This window comes from Jaculus jaculus, chromosome 5 (genome assembly GCF_020740685.1).
Source record: "Jaculus jaculus isolate mJacJac1 chromosome 5, mJacJac1.mat.Y.cur, whole genome shotgun sequence".
Lineage (NCBI taxonomy): Eukaryota > Metazoa > Chordata > Mammalia > Rodentia > Dipodidae > Jaculus > Jaculus jaculus.
Window position 1 is genome coordinate 40,839,750 of NC_059106.1, and position 23,730 is coordinate 40,863,479.

Here is a 23,730-nt window from a genome sequence, read left to right on the forward strand (position 1 = left end):
CATCTGCTAAATGAACTACCACTTCCCACTGCCTGCTGGGGAACCACACAACTTAGACTCAAGATGGGCATGGCTGCCTCTAGTGCACAGGGCCAAAGGGGTGAGTAACTTGCCTGCTCACAGAAAAATGAGCCACTAAGAAGGACTGTGGCCCAGGCACATACTACATCACATCTCAAACTTCACACTCATGCCCAGAGCTGGTCCTCACTTAAGCAAAAACCTTGACTTACTTACAAAAGTAGATGAGCAAAACCAATCATAATCCAAAGCAAGAAATATTCCAGAGGATGCTGCCACAAACACAGGACATCAAAGCAAGGCTTTCTCTTGTCACCAGTTCACTGGCAGTTATTTCATTCCCACACAAAATGAAAACTCATCATTTCTCCTCTGGAACCATTTTCTGTCATGCCCCCACTTCAGGCTCAGAGCCAGAAGGTCGGAGGATATTGTGCTAACCCAGAGGCAGGAGGTTAGTCCCCCACCGCCCCTAGGGTCAGCACAGTAGCAGGTGAACAGTGGGGCCAACACCCTCTGTGAAAGCAGCTGCCTCAGGATATCAGCAGCCTCAGTGCTGGGACTGTGTTGGGACATGAGACGAGGCACAGACTGAGAGAGAAGCAAGTGCCCGTCCCAGATTCGGGCCGGCGAACCCAGGCCCTCTGGGTTACACCGGCATCCCTCCACAGTGCTCACTTTGAAAGGAGAATGACATGCCTCTCGTCCCTGAGGAATAAGAAGCATGTGGACTCCATTCTCACCACACTGGTCCTGAGGAAGGACAGACCCAATTACTTGAGCTGCTGTGTGAGAGCAGGGAATTTGCCTTGCCACCTATGCATCACCTGGGCTGGCACCCCCTGGAGAAGAATCCCCTGCTGGGGCAGGGCTGTCTGTGGAGAGCCCTGGGAACCCTGATGGGAGCCCCCTTCAAGTCAACAAAGGACAAAAAGTGAGCCTACAGCAAGCTGGGCCATAGTTAGTCAAAGGAACAATCTGAGAAGAATTATGGTTACCTAAAAGAGAAAATGTAGAAAGTGCACAGTACTGTAGCCACCAGAATTATTTTTTAAAAGACATTTTCTAGAGGTTGAATGAATTATTAACTGTCTCAGAGGATCTGAAAGGCAATTCTTCTCCACTAAGGAAGGTCTTAGAGGAGGCCACCGAATTCCAAGCTGAGAAAGACCTGGGAACTGCTTGCCTGGGCTGTGAAGGGCCCAAGCCATGAGTGGAACAGGGTCAGGGCAGCTAGGGCTCAAGGCAGGTCTCTTCTGCTGAGTGCTTTCTCAGTGTTCTCTGCAGTTCTGAGGTGACTTCTTCCCCAAGTCAAATACAGAGAAAGCACAATAAACCAGAGCACACCAGGCTACTCCATCAGCCACACGTAGACCAGACAGCCACGGAGGTCCTGACTACAGCCCTGCTATTAGAAGCTAACCAACCTCAACTTGGATTTCCTAAACCACCACAGATGGGGAAAGCCAGCAAAATATTTCACCACCTCTCAGAGCCACCTTTAACAAGTAACACATTTTATGCATCTCAGGTCCTACAGGTATGCAGGCAGGGGGATCAGTCAGTAGAACATCAGAACCACACCCCATGCTGACAGTAGCCACTGCAGGGGACGCGTTGCGTGTCAACTTCATGTGCAACTAACACACACACATATTCACAGGGTGAAGGGGACTTACTTCTCTTTAACTTCAGCAAAATCTCTTGTATGCCATGTGTCAGCAGGCACAGAAGCTGCTGCTAATGGTTGTCAGGCAGATTCACTCATCTCTGGGCCACCACTGGCCTCTGCTGCTTGCAGAGAGCATAGCAGTGAGCTGGGTAAAAGTAGGTTCCACAGCAAGGAAGGGCTCAGGCTACCCTCAGGACTAAAAATGCTATGGTCACCCCACACTAACCTTGAACATTTCCCACATCAGTATGGCAAGGCTGAAGAGTACCAACTTTTCCAGAAACTCTCAGGACCATGTTCTTCTTCTCCCCCTCCCCCACTGCATGGGCAGATCAAGATAGCTTCCTGGGGGCTGGATGAATGGCTTAGTGGTTAAAGCGTTTGCCTGCAAAGCCAAAGGATCCAGGTTCAATTCCCCAGGACCCACGTTAGCCAGATGCGCAAGGGGTTGTATGCGTGTGGAGTTTGTTTGCAGTGGCTAGAGGTCCTGGCACAGCACATCCATTCATATTCCCCCTCCCTCCCTCCCTCCCTCCCTCCCTCCTTCTCTCTCTCTCTCTCTCTCTCTCTCTCTCTCTCTCTCTCTCTCTCCCTCCCTCTCTTTCTTTCTCTGTCAAATAAATAAATAAATAATTTAAATTAAAAAAGATAGCTGCCCAGGCTGAGCTTGTGTGGCTCCACCTGGTGGTGCTTCTGGGGAACGAGCATGGGTAGATATCCCAGCCCAGAATCACATACATGCCTGGGATACCTACTTTGCTCCACTCTTCATCATGGACTGAAAGGGCCCCTGATATCTGGCCACCAGAGGGCAGTGAAATTTGAAGCATGGTTCAATTCTTGGAGAAGCAGAGGCCCTGAGGTGGCCCAAATGTCAAACTGGACACAGAAACAGAAGCAGTCCCTAGAACTGTCTCTCACAATTGTCCAGTAATCTGCTTGGGTCAGGATCACCAGTGGGGAGTACAGGTGCTGCAGGAGAATCCAGCATGTCTCTAAATGCAGAGCTCAAAGGAGCCAGGGAGAGAGAAGGAGGGGATGTGTCAGCAACATCATCCCATCATCCCTCCACATTCTATGGAAACTTCCTAATTAAGAGCAAGGGCTGCCAGGCATGGTGGCGCACACCTTTAATCCCAACACTTGGGAGGCAGGGTAGGAGAATCATTGTGAGTTTGAGGCCATCCTGAGACTACGTAGTGAATTCCAGGTTAGCCTGGTTGCTACAGTGAGACACTACCTCAAAATAAATAAGTAAATAGACAAGGACTGAGGCTGGAGAGATTGCTTAGTGGTTAAGGCACTTGCCTGTGAAGCCTAAGCCCCAGCACCCACATATGCCAGATGCACAAGGTGGCACATGCATCTGGATCGTTTTCAGTTGCTAGAGGCCCTGGCATGCCCATTCATATTCTCTCTCTCTCTCTCTCTCTCTCTCTCTCTCTCTCTCTCTCTCTCTCAGATAAATCAAATCTTTAAAGCAAAAATAATAAATAAAAGATTCAAGGGCCTTTCGGCCTAAAGCAGAAGGCAGTGGCTGTTGGATAAGAACAACCTGAAACTCACCACCAGGGGGCGTGCAGACCCAGTCAAGGAAGAGCTCTATCTCACTTATGTTTCCTCTCCTTTAAAACGGGGGCTCAACACATGTTGGGTCATGATATGCAGAGACATTTATCCTACCCATAACTGTGAGCTAACTCCAGAATACATGACCCCAACAAGGAGGGGCAAAGGGGAGGGGGTAGGTCATGGATGAGCCTAATAATGGTACCAAATTGACTGTATTCGCTGAATACAAAACTAATTAATAAAAAAATTTTAAAAATAAATAAATAAATAAAATGGGGGCTCAAGATTACTGACCTCCACAGGTAGAAGTCAAGGCTGAAATGATATAACATGCTTCCCAACCAAAATCTGGCACACAGAAGTTCCTACCCAGGTAAAGGAGGCTGTCATGACCACCACCACCATGTAATGTATACTCCTGTCACAACATGGGGCTTCCTTTGGCCTCACTATGCACAGGAAAAAAAGAAAATCAAAGCAGCCCACCCCTCCCTAGAGGCTCACCCACAAAAGTAGGAGATGCTTTGGGGACCCAGCCAGCAGAAGCACCTCCCAGAGACACAGGCAAACCCCTTCCAGCATGTCAAAGGTACAAGGAGACCAGCTGCCTGTGCCGAGATGACCCTCAGGGTTATGAGGAGCCACATATGATTCACAGCACGGCATCCTGTCTCTCTGACATGATGGCCAGGGACACCTTTCAGAGGCATTTGCACAAGCCATCTGACGACCTTAATGTCAGACACTTTCAGTTCTCATGACAGACATTTTGCCACAGCTCTGTTTAATCTTCCTGACCTCTAGGGCCATCATCTCCCTCAACTGCCCATGTTAAGTCAGAATGAAACATGCCAAGCTACAAAATCCTGCAGCTGGGTGATGGCCAAGCACAGAGAGTGACATGTTCGCAGCCGGGAGAGTTCTGTAGATCCTGTAGAAAAAATGAGCCTCAGGCTGTGTGACTGGAGTAATACTCAGAACAGTCATCTTACCAACTGTCACCACACCAGGTTTTCGTGGTCTGGTCAATACACCTAAAAGGGAGAAAATAGCCAAGCAGCCAGAATACTCGGGTTCATCTAGAGCTGTCACCAGACAAACCACAACATTAAGGCTCCTCACTCTCCCAACTCAAGTTCAAGTATGAAGCTGTAGACAGCATGACAAAGATCTCCCCACTACCCTACTCTAAAAAGCCCAGTGCCCCTGACAAGGCCCTGCAGGCCCAGCCAAAAAGTCCCTGCCTGGCCACCCACCAACTCCAGCACTGCCACACCAACCTCTTGCTACCCTCTACTTGTTTGTTTGTTTGTTTGTTTGTTTGTTTGTTTGTTTGTTTGTTTGTTTGTTTTGGGATCGGGTCTCACTTTAGCTCAGGCTGACCTGGAATTCACTATGTACTTCCAGGGTAGCCTCGAACACACAGCAATCCTCCTACTTCTGCCTCCCAAGTGCTGGGATTAAAGGCATACACCACCATGCCCAGCTCTCCCCTCTCCTTCTTAACACCCACAGCCCTGTTCTGTTGGTCTTGTGCTCCTCCTTGCTCATCCCAGGGCCTTTTCTTTCTCATCCTGTAGGTCCTGGCCTCCCAGAGGCCCTCCTTCATGGCTCTGCCTATGCAGGTCCCCTGTTCCTCTAGTCTCCTTCTGAGAACCGGGTACAGTTTGTAATCACTGTTAGCTACTGTTAGGGCCTCCTCACCCTGGCGCCCAGCAGGTGGCTTGTGCACTCAGGATAGCTACAGAGCTGGAAACAGCCACAGGATTCCATGAGGGAACACAGATTCAGCCAGTACCATGCTACCACCTATCTGGGGACAGAGGCATACATCTGAGTCAATGCTCCACCATGTTCTTTCTAGACAAGTCATTTTGCTGGGTCTCTGTTTCATCATCTGTGATTGCCAACTTTTGTGGACCGAGAAGCACCAGGTATGACTGTGGAGCATTTCCAGAGAGGAATAACTAAGTGGAGGGGAGACCTGCTCTGAATAGGGGGCAATATATCCCATAGGCTAGGGTACCAGATAGAAAAATGGGGAAAAGAAGCAAGCCCACAAGTGTAAGCATCCTCTCTCTGCCTCCTGTTCACCAGGAGAGTGGCATCTCCACATACTTCCTCACCACAGGCCTAGAATCAATAGAGGCAAGGTCTGTGGACTGAAACCTCTGAAACTGTGAGCCAAAAAAAAATCCTTCCTCCTTGAAGTTTTCTCAGGTATTTGTCACAGAGATGAAAGCAAATTAGCAAACCAGACAAGATAGTAACTTCCTAACTTTGTTACAAGACTGCAATGTTCCTGAAGTGAGACCCCACAATCTCCCCTCCAACCAAGGCAACCACATCCCTATGACTTGTGTGAGATAGAATGCCCATGGCTGAACAAGCTCCACAATGCAAACCTGCCCCTTCATGCTTTTCCAACATATCTAAGATGTTCTGGTCCTTGGGCATCAGCCTCAATCTCTGGGCTGTGCATGGAAGGACCCAACACACCTGCAACCCACCACAAAGCTGTCCCCACTCACTGTCAGCAGGACCCACCTCATTGAAGACAATCCTGGGTGGCTGCCTAGAGAGCTGCATGGTTGGCTGCACCGTGGTTCTCCATGTCCTCCCAAAGAAGTGTCGGTAGGTAACATCAAAGAGAGACACTCGAAGATGGCATTCAACCTCTGATATGTCCAGCACCCCCTAGGAGACAGCAAAAGATGAATCTTAAAGAGCCACCCCAAGGCCACAGAGGAATACTCGTGTTGGCAGTAGAGCCCTCAGCACCAACCCCATGTCTAGAGTCCAGTTTCCTTTCAGGAGCAACCTCTCCCATAGCCAGCACTCTTGGTGGGTTTTAAATCAGAGCTCAGCTCTGCCCTGGCCTGGCCAATCAGAGCCCTAAAATGCCCTGAGGAAGACACAGGCTTAAAACATACCCAGAGCCAACACAACACAAGAGGCCAGGGCTGCAGATATCAGAGTCTGCTAGGATGCAGGCGAAGAGCACTGGTGGTCATTCTGCCACCAGATACAGGCAAGAGGTGAGAAGAACCAAGTCCAGGTAATACCACATGAGAGCCAGATCAGTCACACCCAAAGTTTATACTAACCACCAATTAGTCTGTCATGTGAGTTAATAAATCACCTCTGGGGCTGGAGAGATGGCTTAGTGGCTAAAGTACTTGGCTGCAAAGCCTAAGGACCCAGGTTCAATTCTCTAGGTCCCATGTAAGCCAGATGCACAGGGTAGCACATGCATGTGAAGTTGGATTGCAGTGGCTAGAGGCCCCAGTACTCCCAACTGCACTTTCTCTCTCACCCTCTCTCTGTCTCTAATAAATAAATAAATCTTTAAAAAATAAATCACCTCTAGCTTAAGCCATTTTGGATGGATTTCTTCATCATGTTAACTGAATCTTTCCTGACTAAAGCCACCTCAGTACCAAACACCATGGCAAATGGTAGCAGGTGCTCCATCAAAGGATTTGGAACTAAAAGATGGGGATGAATGATAGTAACAGTCTTGCAGTTACAATAGAAGATAATGGGTTTGGGCTGGAGAGATGGTTTAGTGGTTAAGCACTTGCCTATGAAGCCTAAGGACACCGGTTCAAGGCTCGATTCCCCAGGACCCACGTTAGCCAGATGCACAAGGGGGCCCACACGTCTGGAGTTCGTTTGCAGTGGCTAGAGGCCCTGGCATGCCCATTCTCTCTCCCTCTCCCTCTCCCTCTTCCTCTCCCTTTCCCTCTCTCTGCCTCCTTCCCTCCCTCCCCCTCCATCCTTCTTTCTCTCTATATCTGTTGCTCCCAAATAAATAAAAATACCAAAAAAATTTAAAAAAAAAAGAAGATAATGGGTTTGCCAAGCTAAAGCCTATAAAAAATGCTATGCAGGGCAAGAGAGATATATCAACAGTTAAAGGTGCTTATTTACAAAGCCTGCTGGCCCAGGTTTTTATTCACCAACACCCACCTAAAGCCAGACACAAAATGTGGTGTATCTGACATTCATTCACAGTAGCAAGAGACCCTGGGACACCCATACACACAGTCATGGAAATAATTAATAAAGCTAACTTCTAAAATAAGTATAAGAAAGGGGCTGGAGAGATGGCTTAGCAGTTAAGGCACTTGCCTGCAAAGCTTAAGGACCCATGTTCAACTCTCCAGATTGCATGTAAGCCAGACACACAAAGTGACGCAAGTGCTCAAGGTTGAACATGTACACAAGATGGCACACACAACTGGAGTTAAGTTGCAGAGGCCCTGGCACACCAATTCCACCCCCCCCCCCCAGCACCTCTCAAGAACAAAAAAAAATGGCTAGTCTGTTGGGCTTAGCAAAAAAAAAAAAAAAAAGGAAGGAAGGAGAAAAAAGTGTAGGAAAGAAGATAGATATAGTGGCTTACACCTTTAGTCCCAGCACTCTGGAGGCTGAGGTAGGAGGATCCCAGTGAATTCAAGGCCAGCCTGAGGGTACAAAGGAAGTTCTAGGTCAGTCTGAGCTACAGTGAGAAGCTGCCTTAATTCAAAAAAAAAAAAAAATGGGGTTGGAGAGATGGCTTAGCGGTTAAGGAACTTGTCTGCAAAGCCAAAGGACCCAGGTTCAACTCCCCAGGACCCATGTAAGCCAGATTCACAAGGGGACACATGCATCTGGAGTTCATTTGCACTGGCTGGGGGCCCTGGTGCACCCATTCTCAATCTCTCAATCTCTCTCTCTCGCCCTGCCTATTTCTGTATCTCCTCTTCTCTTCTCCTCCCTCCCTCCCTCCCTCCCTCCCTCTCTTCCTCCCTCCCTCTCTCTCTCTCTCTCTCTCTCTCTCTCTCTCTCTCTCTCTCTCTTTCTTTCTCAAATAAATAAATATTTTTTAAATGCTTATAAGAGTGTTTGGAAGTAGCATGCATGGCAGAGCTCTTGCCTAGTATGTATGAGGCCCTGGGTTCAATCCCCAGCACAATCAGAGAAAAACAAAGTATATACAAGAAACACTGTTCACACACAGGCAGACACTGGTCTAAATCCTTCCCACAGGCCATGGGGCCTCATGAGGAGATGGGGCATATGAGCACCTGAGGGAGGCTGTGCAGAAGCACTAGCTCACCAAAAAGACTCCCTTGCAGCTGAAGGCCACAGGTGGGTATAGAGATGTTAGGGTACATGCCTGGGCCTACAGAAATCCAGAGACATCCAAGCCCAAGGGCCTCCTCAGGCCATGGACAGAGCTGCCAAGATGCCCAGAGATTTGGCCCTGATCCTTAAGTGCAGGTTGAAGTTGGGCCAGACAGGGCAATACACAAGGTGTCCTGCAAACACCCCAGCTCAGAAACACCCCAGTAGTCAGATTTCCTGGGTGTCTACATTGCTCCACTGGGGGAGAAAATGCTGACCCATGTTCTCTGCCATCTGCGTGCTATCAAGGGTAAGGTAATGGACATAGTGACAGGACTCCATGGGTGAAAATCAATGCTAACTAGAAGCCTCACCTCAGACAAGAGCATTTGACAATCAGCACGAACTTCATTACCTGCTTAATTAGCGGCCCATCAAGCCACTTCAGGATGCACTGAAATGCCGTGGACTCCTTCCAAAGCTGGCGTGCTCTCTGTGGGTGGGGAGGGACGAGCCTGTTCTGGGCAAAGACCCTGTGCCAGTCATCCGTGCTGCCCATCTGACCTCACTTGGGCCTCCAGTATTCCCTGCACCATGGTCAAATGAAGACAAAAGCTATTAGGTCACAGTACTCAGACAACTCTGAAAGCCTCTGCCCCGGAAACCCAGAGTCAACAACTCTGTCCTCCAAACCCCCAGTGGCCACCCTCACTGCTGACCTGCTCCCACACCTGAGAAATTTGCCCATCCCCACTCCAGAGAACCCTCCACTCCCCGCATGGGCCAATCACAGTGCAACTACCAGGGGCTCAGAGACTGCAGACGGGTACCTACCTGCAGGACTACCTGGAACAAATGTACAGGTGGACCACTGTACAAAGACACCAAGGGTGAGTGGCAGCTTAAGCCCAAGCCCTAGTGGGGGGCTATCTTGGAGAATGCCTGAGGAGCATGGCTCAATCAGGGCCAATGAGACACACCCCTCACAGCCTGCTGGTTCTGGTGAGAGGGAAGCATGGCCTTGGGGCACAAGTTCCCTGGGCTCACTTGAGAGCAGCTACCTTGAGACACACATAGGGGGAAAGGAGAGAACAAAAGCAGGAGCCAGAATTAGAGGGTCTGACGTCATCATTGGAAACCTGGCTTGACATAACTCTAAGGCCAGTCAGTCACCCTGAATCCTTGGGCTCTTGTTGCCAAAGCCATTCTGGGACAGCTCAGGGTTGCCAGCTTCTTAGGGACTCCGCCCACCAGGTATTATCCAACCCCATCCAACCAGAGAGGACCATCCACCACAACCTCCCCCAGGTGTCCCCTCAGCTGACAGGGTGACAAGAGCCTGCCTTCTGGGCTCCAGAACAGCAAGCGAGAGACAATCAGGAGGCAAGTGGTGGCCACAGCCTCTAAGATTCTCTGATGTGGTCCCTAACGTTCAGAAGCTCTCAGTAATTCCACCCTCATGATGTTGGCACTGACAGGGTGCAGCAATGGAGGGCAGCACTGGAAGTTCTTCAGTGCCCAGAGAGTATGGCACCATGTATAGAGAACATGTCAGCGTCACTGGAGCGAATCCCTGAGGGGGCTGGGAGGGCTAATTGCACTACACCCGGGCCGCTGGGTGTGCACGTCAGACGGTGATGAGAATTACAGAACACAGTGAGTCCAGACGTCTACCGGAAGCTGCGGACCACTTGGCATCCCAGGGGAACCCACAGCACCACTGCGCTGCCATTCATCAGCAGTTTTAATAAAGACAATGACCAAGAGATGGGCTACAGTTATTCAGACTCAGGGCAGTGGCTGATGCTTTCAAACATAAACAAAGGGAGCCTGTCACTTCAAGAGAAACAATCCACCTTGGGGGAGAAATAGTACTAAAAGAAGGGAACGGGGTCTGGGAGAGGGAACAATAAAAATAAAGTACGTATAAAAATGTCATAAACAAACCCTATGAAGAAATGTTAGAGGAACTTGTAAAGAATGTGAGCAAGGCTGGCTGTGCCTTTGTTCCACAATGACATGTATTCACTGCATTAAATTCAACGTTAAATAAATGTGTAGTTTTGCTGTGTGCTTGATAAAAGAAAAACAACCAGTAAAAAAGGCATTTTTGAGTAAAAATGAGAACTGCCAACATCTGTACCCTCCGCCACCAGGCTGACAGCTTCATGCTTCAGGACCTTCCTAAGGAGACAGGCAGTGACATAACAAATGTGCTTCTCAGAAAGTGTGGTTACATTTGTCAGTGACCAGGTCTGCACAGCTCAGAAAGCAGGTGTTTCCAAGTGGCTGTAACAGATCAAACCCCTACAAGGACAAAAGACAGGTTTTTAGAACATAGGTTGCGAGAAGTTCCTTGATGGCGTGAGAAACCATTCTAGAACAATCTTTAAGAAACTACTGCTGGGGAGGTGATGCATAGCATCTAAGAGCAATAGCCACCTCAGACTGAGGGACGCTTCTGGAATCTGGTGAGATGGATTCCTCTGAAGGTTTCACCCAAGACAACAGATGAAGCACTATTCACACACAGTAGAACAAACTGCCTTCCGCTAAGCCAGACATTTAAGACACTGACATGAATACAAAGCCACCTTCTCTCCATTTAAAAGTTAACATGTAGTAAGTTGACTGCTGCTATTTTATGTGTGTGCGTGCATGCCATGGCATACATGTGGAGTTCAGAGAATAATTTCTGAGTGCACCACAGGCAGTCTTCTCTGAGAGACTCAGCCCAGGCTAGCCTTTCTGCAATGCCCAGAGCTGCCGAAACCTACCCTGCCAGGAACCCAGGAGTCTCCCAGCCACCACAAGGAGAGCCAAATACAGAGGCAAGCCCAGGGAGACTCACAAAGCTAAGGCGTAGACAGTAGATGGCAAACAGTCCCACAAAACCACCTGAATGAGTGATATGACCCAGCAAGGGCTACTGGAGGCTGCTGTCCCTCCCAGAGCAGGGTTTCCTGGCTGGCTAGGTAGCTGCCACCAGCACCCTCGGCCTAAATCCAGTAAGGCCTTTAATATTTATTTATTACATAAAATATTTTATTATATATTTGAAAAGAAAGAAGGGGAGAGAGAAAGAATAAGTGGACCAGGACATCCTGCCACTGCAAGCAAACTCAGATGTCTGTGCCACTTTGTTTGTGTATCTAACTTTACATGTGTACTGGGGATCGAAGTCAGAAGGCCATGCTTGTAAGCAAGTGCCTTTAACTGCTGAGCCATCTCCCCAGCCCAGTATTTTTTTAAATAATTTTGTTTATTTTTTGAGAGAGAGATTGGCAGAGAGAAAAAGAGTATTAGTGCCTCAGGGCCTCCTACCAGTGCACACAAACTCCAGAAACATTTACCACTTTGTACATCTGGCTCTTCCATGGGCACTGGAGAATCCAACCCAATTTTTCATGCTTTGCAAACAAATGCCTTTAACCATTCAGCAATCTCTCCAGCCCCCAATGTTTATTTCTTTGTTTATTGTTTTACTTATTTATTTTTGGTTCTTCAAGGTAGGGTCTCGGTCTAGCCCCGGCTGACCTAGAATTCACTATGCAGTCTCAGGGTGGCCTTGAATTCATGGTGATCCTCCTACTTCTGCCTCCCAAGTGCTGGGATTAAAGGCGTGCGCCACCACGCCTGGCTTCTTTGTTTATTTTTAATAGTATTATTTACTTGCAACAAGAAGAGAGGGAGAATAGGCATGCCAGGGCCTCTTGTCACTGCAAACAAACTCCAGATGCATGTGCCACTCTGTGCATCTGGCTTTACATGGGTACTGGGGAATTGAGCCCAAGTCAACAAACAAACACCTTAACCACTTAGCCATCTCTCCAGCCCCCGATATTTTTTCACTTGGGGATCTAGAATCACCTAGGCGACAAGCCTCTGGGTATGCCTGTGATTGATTTTCTAGATTGAGTTAAATGAGGTGGGAAGACGCACCCTAACTATGAGCAGCACTACTCCACGGACTCAGTTTCTGGACTGACAGAAAGGAGACAGCTAGCTGCGCATGCAGCACTCGTGCTCCCCGACTGCAGGTGCCCTGTGGCCAGCTGCCTCAGGCTCCTGGCACGATGATTTCCCTGACATGGTAGACGGTGCTCTCAAACAGTGAACCAAAATTAATCCTTCCTTCCCTAAGTTGCTTTCTCAAGTATCTTGTCACAGCAACAAGAAAATTGGTATAGGAGTGGAGTCATTGCTGGCGCTGTGGTTCACAGACTTTTGGAACTGGTTTGCAGGAGGAATATGAAAACGTGTACAGTTGTAGGACTAAAGAAGTCCTAGAATGCTCTAAGCAGAGCTTAATGGCCCTTTCCAGTGAGAACATGGAAGACCAGAGTGTGTGAACAATGGACGCTCAGCTCATGAGGTTTCAGGGAGGAATAAGGACCACATTGGAAGGACAGGACACCCTCCTCTGGTACCTCCAGGAGGACTTGCCCTGCTCACACCTTGAGATCAGCCTGTGAGATAAATTCTGGACCTCTGGTGGACAGACTGAAAAATAGATGTATGCTGCTTCAAGCCACTGAGCATGTGGTATCTTGTGACAGCAGCTACAGGAAACTCGTAGAGGGCTGACTGATATTCTGCTCTTACATGGGGATGAGATGAGGGCCTAGACACCCCTGCATTCAGCCCCAGGCTTACCTAGCTCTGTGCTTCCTTGGTCACAGGACTTACCACCTATATAGCCCTGATTGCTTCCTGGCCAGCTCCCTGAAGGAAGGGCCTATCCATGGCAGAGATCCCAGCAGAGCTCAGGGATGCTACAGTGGAAGTGAGCCTCTTGAGCTCTTCCTGGAGAAACAGGCTTGCTGCTGTTCTTTGTGTTTCCTCATGAAATGGAGTCTTGATCTCACTGAGAGCCCAAGCATGAAGGCAGGGTGATTCTAGGGAGGAAAACTGTGGTGATTTGAATGTGGAATGCCCCCATGGCCTCGTGTCTAAGCCTCATAATCAATCCCCAGCTACTGGGAGAGCATCTGGGAGTTGGAATCTTGGAGGGGGTGTGTCATTGAGCACAAACCTCGAGGTTTATTAGTCCAACCCACTGGGTATTCCAGGCCTATTCACCCTTGCTGCTGCCTCCCAGCTGCTGTGGCAAGATGTGATACACAGCCTCTGCTCTGCCATACTTTACCTGCCATGGTGGGGCTTCTCCTGGAGACAGGAGACAGGGGTGGATCCTTTGCTCCTGTCAGCTGCTTGTGGTTGGGTGTTTTGTCCCAGCAGAGGGAAAGGTAACTGTCACATATGTCCTCCTGACAAAAGATCCCACACAGCTTATGGCCTCACTCTGGTCAGCATCCTGACCACAGGGGCCATTTTCCTACTTCACTGGTGACACTGGGTCCCAGTAAATGCTGAAGACCACTGCCAGCACCAGCCTACCTTCCTGGTCTGCCTGCTTCTCATAGTCCAAACTGACCAAATAGGCCACTCTAGGGACCAGAGGACCCTACCCACCACCCCTTTATAGAAAAGTCATGGAGGGCTGTAATCATAGCTGTCTCTGAAGGACCATGAGCTACCTGAGGCAGCTGGGTCCTCTGTGAAGAAGTTTTCAGTGATTCAGTAGAAAAGTAACTGTCCTGGCAGTAATGAAGATGTTCTAAAGAGATGCTTATGCCCCTCCCTTTGTCTGTCACATTACTGGAACAATGAACACCAAAGAATGAAATTTCCCATTGGGGCTAAAGAGAAGGCTTAGCAGTTAAGGCACTTGCCTGAGAAGTTAAGGACCCAGATTCCATTCCCCAAGGCCCATGTAAGCTAAATGCACAAGGTGGCACATGTGTCTGGAGTTTGCAGTGGCTAGAGGTCCTGGTATGCCCATCCCCCCATCTGCTTCTTTCTCGCTGTCTCTCTCAAATAAATAAATAATGACATATTTTCTTAAAAATAAATAAATAAATTTCCCATTGGGATGGAGACATGACTCAGCACTTAAAGCCTGCCAATGTAGGTTCAATTCCACAGTACCCCCATAAAGACAGCTGCACAAAGTGGTACATGCATCTAGAATTCATTTGCAGCGGCAAGAGGCCCTGGCACACCCATTCATTCTCATTCTTTCTTTCTCTCTCTTCAAATAAATAAAACACTAAGGGCTTGAGCCGGGCGTGGTGGCGCACACCTTTAATCCCAGCACTCAAGAGGCAGAGGTAGGAGGATCACTGTGAGTTCAAGGCTACCCTGAGACTACATAGTGAATTCCAGTTCAGCCTGGACTAGAGTGAGACTCTACCTCGAAAAATAAAATACTAAGGGCTTGAGATATGGCTTAGCAGTTAAGGTGCTTGTGTGCAAAGCCAAAAGACCCAGGTTTTATTCCCCAGGACCCACATAAGCCAGATGCACAAGGAGGCACAAATGCCCAGAGTTCATTTGCAGGGGCTAGAGGTCCTGCCATGCCCATTTTCTCTCTATTCTCTCTCTCTCCTTCCCTCCCTCCCTCCCTCCCTCCCTCTCTCTCCCTCTTCCTTCCTCTCCCTCTCCCTCCCTCCCTCCCCCCCCTCTCTCTCTCTCACTCTCATAAACACACACACAAATAATTTAGAAAAAAATATTAAAAGAAAGGAAGAAGATAAATTTCCCCAGAAATTCCACAGTAGTAGAAAGGCAAGGCTGAAGCCTGGGGCCAGCCAGAGAAAGAAATTTTCTCCTGGGAAGAGATTTCACAGAGTTTGACACCTTATCAGACTGCCTTGCAGGAGAGACTGGAGCTAAGACAATGACAGGTCAGTGATGGGAGGACCACACCTTGACCAGGACTACTTATTTATGCATACCTCTTACCCTCTATTTATAAAGCTAAACCTTTTGTTAGTTCCCCTAGGATGGAATGGGGGGGGGTCACTGGACCTCTGTATTTGTTCCTCTTCTCAATGTGACATTGAATAAATTTTCTTTTTCTACTTTTTACTATTATTTGTCTCTAATTGGTATTTTGAGGACAGGTGGTCAAGCCTAGCTTGTTGGGACTACCAGGGGGCATCAGGCTTGTACTCTAAAAAACCCAGTAACAGCATGGTCCTGCAGGATGGGCAAAAGGGCCACTGAGCCATATGAACATTAGAAGGAAAACTGGGAGGGTTCCATGCTTTGAACCCAAAAGTACCACAGCCTCATTAGAGATGAAAGTAAGACGATAATGCACCAGATTTTTTTCTCTTGATCCCTGTGCTAAGCCAGGCACTTGCCACATCCTCATACATACTGCTCCAACAACTGGAAGGCCCCAGCCCACCTTACAGATGAGGAGGCTGAGACCCCCAACAGGTGTGTAGTGACTAACCTGCAGCCACAACCATGAGGACCCTCCCTCAGTCTAGAAGACTAGGAGAGGCAAAGATGCCCAGAAGGGAACACTAAGGGGTAGAGGTGTCCAGGGACCCAGCAGTCATCTCTCCTGCTCAATTTCAACAAAGACCCTCATCTTCCCTGCCTGTTTCCAACCTACAAGATGAAGACTTTGGATGGAATCTTAAGGACTTTGCTTGTGCAGCTCTAGTCCACAAATATTGGCCAAGTCTATCCCACAGGCACAAAGACTATGCCCCAACAATTTAAGGCTTCTTCAAGGTCAGCAAGCGTAAGAAGCACACAGCATGGGAGCGTGAGCCAGCCTCTTTTTTGGTGGAAGGGGGAGGCTTTTAAGAACAGTTAAGGAGTTTGCCTGCGAGGCCTAAGGACCCAGGTTCGACTCCCCAATACCCACATAAACCAGATGCACAAGGTGGCACAAGTGTCTGGAGTTTGTTTGCAGTGGCTGGAGGCCCTGGTGCGCCTATTCTTTCTCTCCCTCCCCCCCTCAAATAAATAACTTTAAAAAAAAAAAAAGAGTTAAGCTGAGCTGAAGTCTCAGACGCTGGGAAGCCTTCTTCCCAAAAGTGAAGATCTGGAGTGATCAAGACCTAGGCACTCTGGGGAGCGATGGGGTGCATACATCTGATTAATCTGAGGTCTGATTAAGAGCTGCCTGGTATTCCCTCATTCACCTTGTGCCAGGGGCCCAGACAAAGACCTCAATACAACAGACAAGTCTGCTGCCTCCAGGGGAAGTACAGGGGAGCGAGGCGGAGGCATGGCAGTTAAGCACAGAAGAGAAAGCTCCCCACCCTAGACGCTGCATAGCTGAGCAGCAACAGAGAGCAGGGTTGGAACGGGGAAAATCTGTTCACCACACTCCAGTCGCGAGACTGACTTCCTTTGGAAGTCAAGCGAGCATCAATCAACCCGCGCGCAGGAAGGACTAGACGAAGGGACCGGGAGTAGAGGCGCCGGCTACAACCATAGACCGTAGGCGGAGGCCCGCTGTGTGCTCAGAGGACTGGGCGAGAGATCCGAATGCTGGACAGGGCCTGGGCCTCGAGGGCGCATTAAAAGGACGCAGGGCCCTGAGCGACCTAAGAAGGGCGAAAAATGAGGCTGTGGGCTTCAGCAAGTCCCCGGCAAGTGCACAGCGCCCGATAGATACCGCCTGGGACTGCGTGGGACCCGGAGTTGGCCTGCTAAGAACTATCTGAAGAAGCCGCAGATGCCCAACTTTGCGAGCTGGCTAGAACTGTACCAACTGTCCCCGGGGTGGGAGCGAGGATGAGACCGACGAGAGCCTGGACCCCAACCAGGATTCGCCACGGCACCACGCAGGCATAGGGTCCTCCGCGAAAGGATGGGTGGATCACTCCACCCGAGATCCTGAGGCTTAACCAACTCTGTGCTCACCCACCCGTCCAGACCACACCGCCCTCCCCCGCGGCATGTGTACACTTGGTTCGGCCCACCGCTGGTGCGTTACCTAGGAAACGAACCGGCCGCGGCCTTGCCCTGGACAGTTCAGCCCACCGATATGAGAACGTCCCCGCACCATGGACATAGGGTCCGGCGACCGGTGTTCAGCCGAGCCAGACGGAGGCCTCAGGGACCCAGCATCAGCCGAGGTAGACGCCCGGTCAGCAGCCACCCGGGGGAGGACTCCCGGATGGCGGAGCGCCGGGCACTCGGGCCGAGAACCCGCCTAGCGTCACTTTCGTCGTCAGAGCCACAGCTCCAATGAGCATCCCAATCCAAGGGCTCCTCTCGACGCACGCCAGCCAATCGGGACGGCGGCAGGTCCATCCTGATTTGCATGAACGATTATTTCCCTCAGCCAATGAAAATGTGACTGGCATGAACGACACCCAATCAAAATGTTTTAGGGGCGTGTCCTCGGGCGTCCCACGAGGTGAAGATGCAGCGGGCGGAACCTGCCTAAGCGAGCGGGATTCGGGGGCGCTAAAGTCGCAGGGGCTAGGCGGGAAGGAAGATCCGGAGCGGGGCGCAGGATCCGGAGCTGGAGCCCCCAGGTGAGTGGAAGGGGGAGACCCCGGCGGGCTGTGCTTTCCAAAGACTTGCGCTGGGAAGGCGGCGGCGAGCACCTGCGGTGCCTGGCAGCAGCGGGTACCGCGGTCTCTTCTCCATCCCCTCTTCCCCAGCTCTGCATCCCCTACCCTCGCCGCCGTTCTCACCTCCTCTCCAGCCTCCTCACCTCCTTCTCCACCATCTCCCTTCCCCCAGCCCATCCTCTCAGTCGTCCCGCCTGACCTTTCGGTTCGCTTGCCCGACCCCTACCCCAAACTTCATCCCCCTCCTTCGTCTCCCCCTCCCCCAGCTCTGTCCCCTCGAGTTCCCGCAGCCTCACCTCGCCCTTCCCTCCATGCTTCGCATCCTCTCCCCCGGCTTCTGCGCAGCATCATCCGAGTGCTCCTAGTCCCGGCCCTCTCCACCTCTCTTGTCTTTGCTCCTCAGAGCTCATCCTTCGTCCTTGCTGCCTGCCCCTGTGTCTCCCTGATCCCCAATCCCAACTCTCACCAGTTCTGCTCCCAGCTCCTTCGATGTCTCCCCGTGGACGTTTCTTTCTCTACCTTACCCTATTCCCCCAGGACCTTGACACTCCCTTCCTGCACCAGATTCTCAGGCTACCTACACCCTTCCCCACTCCCATCCCTGAATCTCTAGCCCACCCCTACCCCCCTGTCACCAGCTTCTCCCGTCCAGCCCAGGCCCTGGCACAAAGCACTTCCCCACCTCCCTACCTGCTGCTGCTCCCGCAGGATGCGGAACCCTGGCCTCTGCAGTCTCTGCAGCACGGTGTTACCTGCTCATCCTCCCAGCCAGGCTCACCCTGCTTGCTCCTCCTGGCATATAATGTGGGGGTTTCCTATGCGATGCCTAGAGCATCCTGGGGGTGCTCCAGGTGGAAAGCCTTTCAGCACCCTTTCCTCCTGGCCACCATCTCCCTCCCCATCCCCACCCCCACTTTCCTGCTCAGCCTCACTTTGTGATTCAGCATTTTTGGGGTTGGTAACTTTCTTTGCTTCCTGGTGTGAAAGGGGCCTGACTGAAGGCAGGTGGCATGGACTCTGGTAGCAGAGTTACCTCAGAAACTAGACTTGAGCTGTGTAGTTGGGGAGAAGTAGGAACCAAGGACCCCACCGGTAGAGGTTGCCTTTCGCTCCCTTCCATCTGTCTGCCCCATGTTGAATAGCATCCAAAGAGAGATGACATAAGTAATAGCTTTTGGGGAAATGGACTGTTAGCATTTATGGAAATTAATACATTCACGTCTGAGGAGAGAGAATACCAAGTTCAGACCACAGCTGTCCCACTATCTGTCACTCAGGATGTCTTCTTTCACTGCAGTTTCTCCTCAGAAATTCCAGTCCCCCTTCCAATACCAAAAGCAAGCCTTCCCCTGCTCCTGAAGCTGCGCATCCAGGCCCTCCATTGCAGGACTTGGGAGCCAGTGCGAGGATGCATCCATCCGCCTGCTTGTCCCTTGGCAAACATGTCTGCTGCAGAGCCCAGTGCAGCTGCTGGGCTCCTGGCCCTGTGCTTTCGCAGCGTGGGGTCCTCGAAGTGCACTTGGCTCTCCAGGTCCTGTTCATCAATCCTCTCCAGAGAAAGCGGTCCAAGTGCACACCAGCCTCAGTGGCGCTGGCAGTGCAGCCCTTGCCTGGAATGCAGCCTGTGGGAGACGTCCCTTGTCAAAGAGCGATCGTGTCCTTTCCTCTCCTTGCTGCACTAGGCAACAAATGCCTTATGGGTGCCAGTCAGAAATCAGGGAATGCGCCATGCAGTAGGCAAAAAGAAGGGTATTATGGAAAAGTGTGAAACCCTTCTCATGGGGTTCTAGTGTTTGCAACCTTTTTGGGTGTGGGTGTGGAGCCTGGATTGGGAGGCATGTACCAAACTAGCTGCCCAAAAGGTGTTGTGCAGGTCGCATGTGCTGGGGGTAGTCAAAGGGCAGAGAGCTCTGGGGCTGGCCAGCCCGGAAGACGTCATCACCTTGGGCTGGCTTCTCTTGTGTTCACCTTCTAAACCTGAATGGTTTCGGGAGGAAATGAGTGGCACACTGTTGACTTGGCAGTTTCCAGGAAGTGCGTGTTGTGTTTTCAGGTGCTCAGCGTGGCAACTGGGGGAACAGTCTGTATGGAAGGAAGGCCTATGCTTCACCTTCTAGAGACACTGGCCAGAAGTAGTGTGTTTGATCCTTGACTAATTCTCTGTTATCTTCATGCTGCCCAAGGTGCTAGAGTCAGAGCATTCTCCTAGAGTCCCTGAGTAAAGGAGGCAGAACAGAGGCTGCTACAGGCAACATTCTGTAAAGGCCAACTGGACATGTTCAAGGCAGGAGACCCCACACTTCACTCCATCCCCTCTCCCAGCAGCCAGAAGGTCTCACCTATGTAGGGGTTGAATGAAGGTCCTAAAGTTGCAAGGATGTTGGCAAGGTATAGTCTCAGAGGAATAAACAGATGCCCAGAGGGCAGAGACTTCCAAGGTCAACAGGAGCAGGGATGGAGCTGGGGAAGAGCCCCTGTTCCACACTTACTTGGGTCCAGTTTACTTTCATGGGTGTCCAAGCTGAAGGAAGCCAACACCCCAGTGACATGACCAGCTGCCCTTTGGGAAGGCCACTGTTGGGGTGTTGCTGACATTCCTGGAAGAAGCTAGCGTCTTCAGGTGTATCTGAGTCACAGGAGTGGCTGGCAGGACCAGGGGAAGTCCCACTAGCCATGGAGAAGTCTCAGGGACTCCAATCTGCCTGGCCTGGCAGTATCCCAGCATAAGGTACTGTTATTAAATGACCACGTGATCAGAGGAGAGGCAGAAAGCCAGGCCCTGGGTGCAGTGAGGTTAGAAGGGGACTCCTCACTGGAGCTATGCATCTAACCTCACTGTACCCTGTGGCCTTGAAAACAACTGTGAAGTAGGCTCAGTAGATTACATGGGGAAACTGAGGCACGGAGTATCAGAGAGGTTAATTCTGGTCTCCCAAGTTGCCTGCCAGGACTAGGTCACAAGGGACCACTCACCATCACACCAAGACTCAGTAAATGCCAGAAACCATCACACCTGCAGGCTGAGTCTCTTAGGTGCCCAAGAGGTCAGAATCTAATCCAGGGTCCCAAGAGCTATGGGACTATTTGCATGACATAGGAAACCCCACACTGCTCCAATCTACCACCCTCAGGGCTCTAAAAAAGGTGTCAGTCACCTCTGGTCCATCTTTGTAGTAAGTCTTTGAAGAGATGGGTCCTTGGCACCACTGGGATGAGCTCTTTTGGCTCAGCCATTGCCAAGAGGCAAAAGGAGAAAAACCCTTCTCTAGGGAGCACACACCTGAGCTAGGTGTGGAGATCTCACACCTGCTCTCCATCCCTTCTCCGTGAGTTGACTCAAGGATTCCCCTTTGCCCTGAGCTCTTCGGATGCAGAAGCTCTCAGCCAAGGTGGCCTTGCACAGCTGCCAGGTCTTCACGTCCTTCACCACATGCTGCGGAGCTTGTAAAGATAGGGCATTCTGGGCCCAGTGCCCTAGCCTGAGGGTGCCTTGTACCAGCGTCTAACTCATCTCCTTGCTGGACAAAGTCTCATTAGACACCCCCCCCCCAGACTGACAAATCACCATGTAGGGAGTAGCTTTGTGTGTCATTGTCACAGACAGCCTCCTACACCTGCCTTGCCCACTTGTCCAGCCTCCCTTGAACTTCCTCCATGTGTACAGCCCACCTTCTCTCCTCCAGCATATGCAGGCACCTGTAGGGTGGATGTTTTGAGACCATGCTGGTTGGAGATAAGGTAGGATTGGAAAAGTGAGGAATATAGAGAAAGGATGGGTACCATCTCCCTCACCTCCCACCTGTGCTCCAGTCCTTGTTACGAGTTTCCTCACAATGATCTCACTTAGCCATTGAGATCCATCACCCAACTCAGCAGCAGAAAGCCAAGTGACTTAGTCTGTTGGTCTGTTTTCAGTTGCTATCACAAGTTCCTGAGCCTGAGTGATTTACAAAGAATAGAAGTTAGGAGTTGCTAGTAGACCCACTCCCTGAGTTCTGATTCTGAAAATGTTACTTTTTCTTTCCTCTTCTTTCCATCTCCTTTCTCCAGACACCAGCTGAAATCCTATAATTACCCTGACACCAGGGTATGTCTGTCTGTGTCTCTCTCTCTCTCTCTCTCTCTCTCTCTCTCTCTCTCTCTCTCTCTCTCTCTCCTTCTCCCCACCCCCTGTCTCTGTCTCTTCCATGCAACTTCTGACAGACTTCCATTGCTGACATTGCCTGTTTTCTGACCTCTAGCCCAGGAAGCATTAATTTTTTTCTTCCTCCTTTTCCACTTCCCTCTCAGCAACTGCTGGGATCTCCAGCTTGCCTGGTCTGTTTTGTCTTTCAGACTTGAGTTACGTTCTGCAAAAATAAATAAATAAATAAATAAAACAAAAATAAGGGCATTGTATTTGGCTCAGGATCCTGGAGGTTGCTAAGACCAAGAGCATGATGCCGTATTGGTTACGGTACTATACCATAGCATGGCAAAAGGCAATTATATGTCAACTCGAGTCTTTTTGAAGCCACCAGTCCTGTCATGAGGGTCCTATCCTGTTGCTGTCATCTAATCCTAATTGCCTCCCAAAAACCCCAACTCTAAAAACTATCCACACAAGTGTTACAGTCTGAATTGAAAATGTCCCCCATAGGCTCATGTTTTGAACCTAGATGGAGGCTGTGGAACCTTGTGGTTTTTGTTTTTGTGATTTTTTTGCTTGTGTGTGTGGTGCATGCAGGTGACTATCAAGCACCCCATGCACTTGCCAGTAGTGGGGTGTACTAACCTGAGGTAGCCATAATAAGACATCAGGTGTCCTGCTCCATTGTTCTTCTGCCCATTCTTATTTAAGCTAGTCTCCTTCTGATCATTTTTTCTCAAGCTCTGTTAATTCTCGGGTCTAGTGGACTGGTGTTACAGATGTTCATAGCCATTCCTAGCTATTTATGTGGGTCATGGGAATCAAACTCAAGCCATCTCTCAGGCCCTCCTGCTTGCACAGGAAGTGCTCTTAACCACTGAGCAACCTCTCCAGCCCCAGGATATGGAACCTTTAAAAAGTAAGGTCGAGCTGCAGGAAGTCAGCCACTGGGGCGAGCCTTTGTAGCATAGCCTGGCTTCTTTCTTATTCCTGTGCCATCTCTGCTTTCTGGTCCACAGTGACGTGAGAGGAGCCTCCACTAACAAGCTTCCACCACCATGCCTTCCCCTTCGCGATAGACTGAAAACTGTAAGCCAAAATAAATTATTCCTCCTGTAAATGTTTTTGTCAGGTATTTTGATCGGAGTGACTCCAAAATAGTTAACACAGCAGGAATTTGAGGACTGAAGTTTCCAATGTATGGATCTTGGGGACACACACACAAAAAAAATCTAGCTCAAGATTCAAAGACAAACTAGCAGTCCACTCCCAGAAGAAAGGGTCTCTCCAGTGAATGACCCTCTTCCTGGGTCAGATATCACGGTCTTATCTACAGCCAGCGTTGGCCCATTGTCCTGGTAGCTACTTTATTCATCCTTTTTCCTTTATCTGGATTGGCAGAATGGCCCCCAAGGAGAAGCATAACACTGCTTCTGGCGCAGAGCAGGTGCAGTGAGTGTCAGGTCCCCCCTATAAGCCAAGGGTAAGCCTCAAGCATGGTCCTGCTTGTAACCCAACTGAGTCCCCAGGACTAGCAGAGCAAAGCTGTGGCTTTCTCTGAGTCATTTCAAAGGCTGACTTTGGGACTCCTTGGGAAGGGCCATCTGGCCCAGGGGAAGAGCCTGGGTGAACCCAACTGATGGCTTCCTGGGTGTAGGGGAGAAGGAGGAGGGAGAAGCAGGGGAGAGCCTATTGTTCTGGTCCTTGAGAACAACCTCCTGGAACCCTAAAGTCAAACCTTGCACTGGTATAACTTGTGTCAGGTCTGTCTGATCTCCATGGCCCTCAGGCACTTCGGGAGCTATGGAGCCACACTGGAGCATACCCCC

General features: G+C 50.2%; 2 protein-coding genes across 13 annotated transcripts in view; one reads left to right on the forward strand and one right to left on the reverse strand.

Moving 5' to 3' along the window:
* Nphp4 (nephrocystin 4) overlaps positions 1–17,408 on the reverse strand; it is a 121,914-nt gene extending 104,506 nt beyond the window's left edge. For 3 of the 9 annotated variants that reach the window (XM_004657404.2, XM_045150031.1, XM_045150032.1), the window contains exons 1-3: positions 17,187–17,407; positions 8,793–8,964; positions 5,813–5,962 (exon numbers count right to left, since the gene is read on the reverse strand). In XM_004657404.2, coding sequence (XP_004657461.2) covers positions 5,813–5,962; positions 8,793–8,936 — 294 coding nt within the window. In that variant the 5' untranslated portion in view covers positions 8,937–8,964; positions 17,187–17,407. Of the gene's footprint in view, positions 1–5,812; positions 5,963–8,792; positions 8,965–9,211; positions 9,398–17,186 lie in introns of those variants that run through there. The other 6 variants (XM_045150033.1, XM_045150028.1, XM_045150035.1 and 3 more) reach the window with 4 other exon arrangements.
* Positions 17,409–17,609: 201 nt separating this feature from the next.
* Positions 17,610–23,730, forward strand: part of Kcnab2 (potassium voltage-gated channel subfamily A regulatory beta subunit 2) — a 95,605-nt gene continuing 89,484 nt past the window's right edge. For all 4 annotated transcript variants that reach the window (XM_045150462.1, XM_004657699.2, XM_045150464.1 and 1 more), the window contains exon 1: positions 17,610–17,733. The gene's annotated coding sequence lies outside the window, so the exon portion shown is untranslated. The remainder of the gene's footprint in view (positions 17,734–23,730) is intronic.